Raw genomic sequence first — 5,302 nt, 5'->3', positions numbered from 1 at the left:
CCTCCTCCACTGCTGGTGGGAATGTAAACTGGTTCAACCACTCTGGAAATCTATCTGGCGCTTTCTAAGACAATTAGGAATAGTGCTTCCTCAAGACCCAGCTATACCACTGCTAGGTATATACCCAAAGTTTGCTCAAGTACACAAAAGAGATATTTGCTCAACCATGTTTATAGCAGCATTATTTGTAATAGCCAGAACTTGGAAACAACCCAGATGTCCCTCAACGGAGGAATGGGTACAGAAATTGTGGTATTTTTACACAATGGAATACTACTCAGCAATCAAAAATGAGGAAATCATGAAATTTGCAGGCAAATGGTGGGATCTAGAAAAGATCATCCTGAGTGAAATATCCCAGAAGGAGAAAGACAAACACGGCATATACTCACTTATATAGACCTATAAGATATGATAAACATAATGAAATCTATACACCTAAAAAAGATAATCAAGAGAGCGGACATGGGGTAAGATTATCAATCCTCGTTTAGAAAGACAGATGGGATGCGCATTGAATGTATGACAGGAGTCTACTGAGCGCATTTGAAAGACTCTAACTAGCAGTATTTTCAAAGCAAAGACTCATGACTAAACCTTTGGCAGAGTACAGGGAATCATAAGAAAGAAGGGGAGTTAGTCTGATGAGGAAAGGAAAGGAGCTCCACAAGGACCAAATATATCTGGGCACAGGGTCTTTTCTGAGACTGACATGCAACCAAGGACCATGTATGAATGTAACCTAGAACCTCTGCTCAGATGTAGCCTGTGGTAGCTCAGTAACCAATTGGTTTCCCATAGTGAGGGGAACAAGGACTATTTCTAACAGGAACTCAATGATGGGCTCTTTGGCCTCCCCACCCCCCTCGAGAGGAGCAGTCCTGTTAGGCCACAGAGGAGAGCTTTGCAGCCAGTCCTGAAGATACCTGATAAAACAGGATCAGATGAATGGAGAGGAGGTCCCCCCTATCAGTGGACTTGGCAAGGGGCACGGTGGAGATGAGGGAGGGAGGGAGGGACTGGAAGGGAATGAGGGATCGGGACATGGCTGGGATACAGAGTTAATAAAATGTAACTGATAAGAAAAAAAATAAATAAATAAAATAAAAAAAAAAGAAAAAGAGAAAAAAAAAGATTCTGGTTCATATTACCTCTAAATCATTCTGATGTCCTCTATTTAGAAATCTTTGATGTGTTTAATTCATCTTTGGTGGATCTTCCAGGCTGAGGCCTGGGTTCCTCTCTGGCTTTGGCAAGGCATTAAAAGCATGGAGTATGGATGGTTCAATAACCATCCAAGAAATCTCTCAAAGCAGCAACATGGCCACCTCTCATGTACCCAAGCTGGCCCCGTACTCACCAAGTACGGATGACCTTGAACTTCTCACCCTCCCACCTCCAGTTCCTGAGTGTTGGGATTTGGAGGTGTCATAGCCGTATCTGATTTACGCTGAGGACTGAACTGAGGCCTTTGTATATGCCAGGCAAGCATGCTACCAACCCAGCTCCCCAAAGGAAATCAAGTGCAAAGTAACTGTAATTTTATTTATATTAACAAGAGCAAAATACTTTTATAATTTCACATCCCATTGCTTTTAAAAGCACATATATTACAAATAAAGAAACTCCACAAACTTTAAAGATTAGTATTTATCAACACTTTTTTACACATACACAAATATTTTAATATAACATTATCTGAAATGTTACCCATATAATTTTAGTACTTTTGTAAGTATTAACTAAAAACATTCTTTGAAATTTGATAAAAACCATATATTTTACAATCTTCTATTTACATCTGAAATATGCTTAACTGTTAAAAAAACATCCACTTTGACCTTTAAAATACGTGTACAAGGACCCGGAATTGAACAAATTATACCCAAGAGCAAACTCAGTTTGCTTTTAAGCTGCACATTCATTGGAATTTCGGAACAAATGTTCGGTGTGGCTTTATCAATACCACTCAAAGGAGACAAAGAAACCATAGCAGATGTGCAAATTCAGAGGCTGGCAAAAAAAAATTCTCAAGCTAGCGAGGTAAACAAAAATATTAACACTGTAAAAAGTTCAAATAAATTAAACCTTTTTCTTCCCCGAGATTAGCTGCAAAAACCGAGAGAGTTTTCTGAGAGGCATGTCTGAGGCCGAAGGGCTCCTCTCAAGCTTCAGTACTGGGTGAGATGGACACGGTAGGCACAGCCGCTGTCGCCTTGCTAGTTACCCGTGTGTAGGGGCGCTCCGCTCCGTGCTTTGCTGGGTCTTCCCTGCCCGTAATCTTAAAGCAAGACGGATACAACGCATGCACACAGAATCAGTAGAGATCAATTTTCATACCCTCGAACGAAAATCCAGAATGGTGACTCATTCCCAATGGGGTATGAGCTAGTTTGGAAAATATTCTAGCCAAAGCAATTCTGAAGAATATTTTCTTCAAAGCCCATATGCTGGTTGCCATGGGGATGTTCAAAGCAGCCTCACCATAGTCTGTGACTGTCAGATACAAATTCATAAATGGTTTATTTTTTGAAATGGTTACAAATGTATTTGAGTAAGTCCATTATCTCATTATAGTATAAAAATTTATAATTTCCAGACAAATGTTGACATCTACCCAAAAGGGGAAAATGTCAGAAAGCTCACTTAAATGTTTGCATTAATGGAAGTATGAGAAAATCAGTCTGACTTACCTGAAATAATATCAATATATCTAAATGATACTTTCTCAGCTCTATCAAAATAGCCATATGAAAACAGTAACCACAGCCCCACAGAAACTGGATGTATGTCTTTGATGGTTATCTTTGTACAAAAGAGATTTGATGAGTATTTTACGTTTCTAGTTATGATCTCCTCTCCAACCTCCCATGCTATGATGCTGTGCTGATCAATAGTTTCTTTTCTCATCTAAGAGCTTTTTCCTGCACACAGCTCAGCATTGGAGTGTCCTGTGCTGGCGGAAACACCCTCGTGCCTAGGACCAGTGTCCCAGGATCCTGCACAAATAATTTTTCCTTTATGTGTTTAACATGTATCTGAGTCTCTAGCAGCAAGACTCTCACGTCTCACTTTCTTGGCTTCAGAACCGAAATGGCTCTGTTCCCGCCTCTGTGTTTTAACTTGGATACCCATGACCACAGCTGACTTCATTCTGCCGCCATTCTCACCCAGTTGAAACACATTCCAAAAGAGCATCTTATATTTATGCTTCATTTGCATGCTTGTATGGATTCCATTGGCCCCAGCCAAAGATAGTTCTTCATGGTTTGGGTTTGGGCTGTTTATGAAACTGTGAAAGGAATGGTTGCCTGTCACTACCAATTCAAGTTACTTGCTTTCCACATCTCCATTTTATGCACCAGAGTTACTCTGTCTTGGTTCTGTTTCCTCTTTTTTTTTTTTAATATGTTGGTGCATGTATGTGTGTTTGTGTGTACATGCCACAGTGTGCATGTGGAAACCAGAAGGCAGCCTGTAGTAGCTGGTTTCCTCTTTCTACCGTGTGGGTCCCAGTGACTGAACTCAGGTCAACAGGCTTGGGGATGATAGACTTCAACCACTGAAACATCTACTGGCCTCTACAGTTTGTTTTTTTAAAGAAAGGATCTCATGCCTCTCAGATTGGTCTCAAATGTGCTAGGTAGCCAGTGATTATCCTGAACTATTTCTGTACCCCTGTACCCTTAAGTGCTGAGGTTACAGGCTTATGTTACATGTATGGCTCTATTTCCTCTTATACTGAAGCTTCCCCTAACAACAACATGCTTTTTTTTGTTTTGTTTTGTTTGTATTTTTCAGTCTAAGACTTTTCTTGGCCCTGTGGGGTACATATGGCATAATTAAATTTCTGTTTCTATTTCTGTCAATTGGTTCAACTTGTTTCTGATTTTCAAAGCTCTGCTGGTAAGTTCTCTCGGTAATTACCTGCATACCTGCTTCTGGAGCACACACACTCACATTCAGACACAGGAAGAAATTCCCTTATCTAGTCACCCATGCGGCCAGCCCCATTACATGCTCAAGACCAGTAGAAAAGTGACCTTTCTTTTCAACAGATATTTCTTTTACTGAATAATGATTGGCAAAATCCATCAGTTTTTTTTTCTCTCTGATCAGTTTCTAGGAAGCAAAGAGGCAAATTTTACTTCTTTTGTTAAAGGTTTCCTTTAAAAAATTTTTTTTTCCTCCTCTTCACCACCTGGTCTTTGTATTTTTGTTTTATTTTTTGAAGTATCATGAGACTCTTTCAGCTCCTTATTTTTAAAAATCAAAGGAGCTCAAATACATTTAGAAGGTGAAGGAGCATGAGTTTTCCTTTTAAAAGCTAAGCTGTTAATGAGACATGTCTTAGAGTAACAGAAGCTGAGGCACCAAAGCTGACTGGGGCAAAGGACCAGCGAGAAAGAGGTGGACAGAACAGGATAGACAAACGGAGAGAAAAACATACCACTTTTGCTCACAGTACTGAGGGAAATGCTAGACACAGAGGAGCAGAAGCTGTATAGACACGGACCTCGACAGAGCTGCCAGGAAAAAAGAGAAAAACATTTTTTTCCAGACATTTCAAGGCCAGGCAGCATTTACAGTGACAGACGAGTATGGCTTCACCATGCTTCCCAGCTTTTACATCCATTCTCCTCCCTCTCATCCCATATTTAATGTCTCCCATGTGTGTAAGAGGCACTTCCCTGAGTATTTAATTCCCACCACCTCTCAGAAACCCCAAATAACATGATCTTTGTTGGGAATCCTATCTACGGATATTTATTCTTTCCATCGTTACTCAACCTACCCTTTTTTCCCCTCCTTGAGCTACTGTGGAGAGTTAAAGGAGTGCGTGGAAGAAGACAGGAAACAAGGAATGCATGCTACATGCAACTAGAATAACAGTTCCGGGGTCTGCCTTGCTCTGTGGTGATGACACTAGATCATTAGGGAAAGGAGAGGACACTGATACGAAACCAGCAATGTCACGTTGCTCTGAAGGCCACAGGTCCTTACAGACAGTGTGAGGGATGGTGGATGCTGCAAAGCAAGCTAGGGAAGATCACTTGACTTTCAAATGAGTGCTTTTAGAACATCCAAAATACTGACATTATTGAACGGTCACAGTTCATGCAAGCCATACAAAATATGGCAGATACCTGCCCAGGATCATTAATGACTTGATCATTAATGGACTAGGGTTTTATATATATCACTTATTATATTATCAAATTCTGTCTGTATCTATCTATCTATCTATCTATCTATCTATCTATCTATCTATCTATCTATCTATCTATCTATCTATCTATCT

The 5,302-nt window shown here is 40.2% G+C and overlaps 1 protein-coding gene across 6 annotated transcripts in view; it reads right to left on the bottom strand.

The window, feature by feature from the left end:
* Positions 1-1,687: 1,687 nt before the first annotated feature.
* Positions 1,688-5,302, bottom strand: part of Dock10 (dedicator of cytokinesis 10) — a 201,357-nt gene continuing 197,742 nt past the window's right edge. For 3 of the 6 annotated variants that reach the window (XM_055616424.1, XM_055616430.1, XM_055616426.1), the window contains 2 exons: positions 4,451-4,526; positions 2,144-2,281 (listed from right to left, as the gene is read on the bottom strand). In XM_055616424.1, the coding sequence (XP_055472399.1) occupies positions 2,220-2,281; positions 4,451-4,526 (138 nt within the window). In that variant the 3' untranslated portion in view covers positions 2,144-2,219. Of the gene's footprint in view, positions 2,282-4,450; positions 4,527-5,302 lie in introns of those variants that run through there. The other 3 variants (XM_055616425.1, XM_055616429.1, XM_055616428.1) reach the window with 2 other exon arrangements.

Source organism: Psammomys obesus, unplaced genomic scaffold (genome assembly GCF_907164565.1).
Source record: "Psammomys obesus unplaced genomic scaffold, mPsaObe1.curated_primary_1811, whole genome shotgun sequence".
NCBI lineage: Eukaryota > Metazoa > Chordata > Mammalia > Rodentia > Muridae > Psammomys > Psammomys obesus.
The sequence above is the reverse complement of the archived record's forward strand: the minus strand, read 5'-3'. Positions and strand labels throughout refer to the sequence as shown.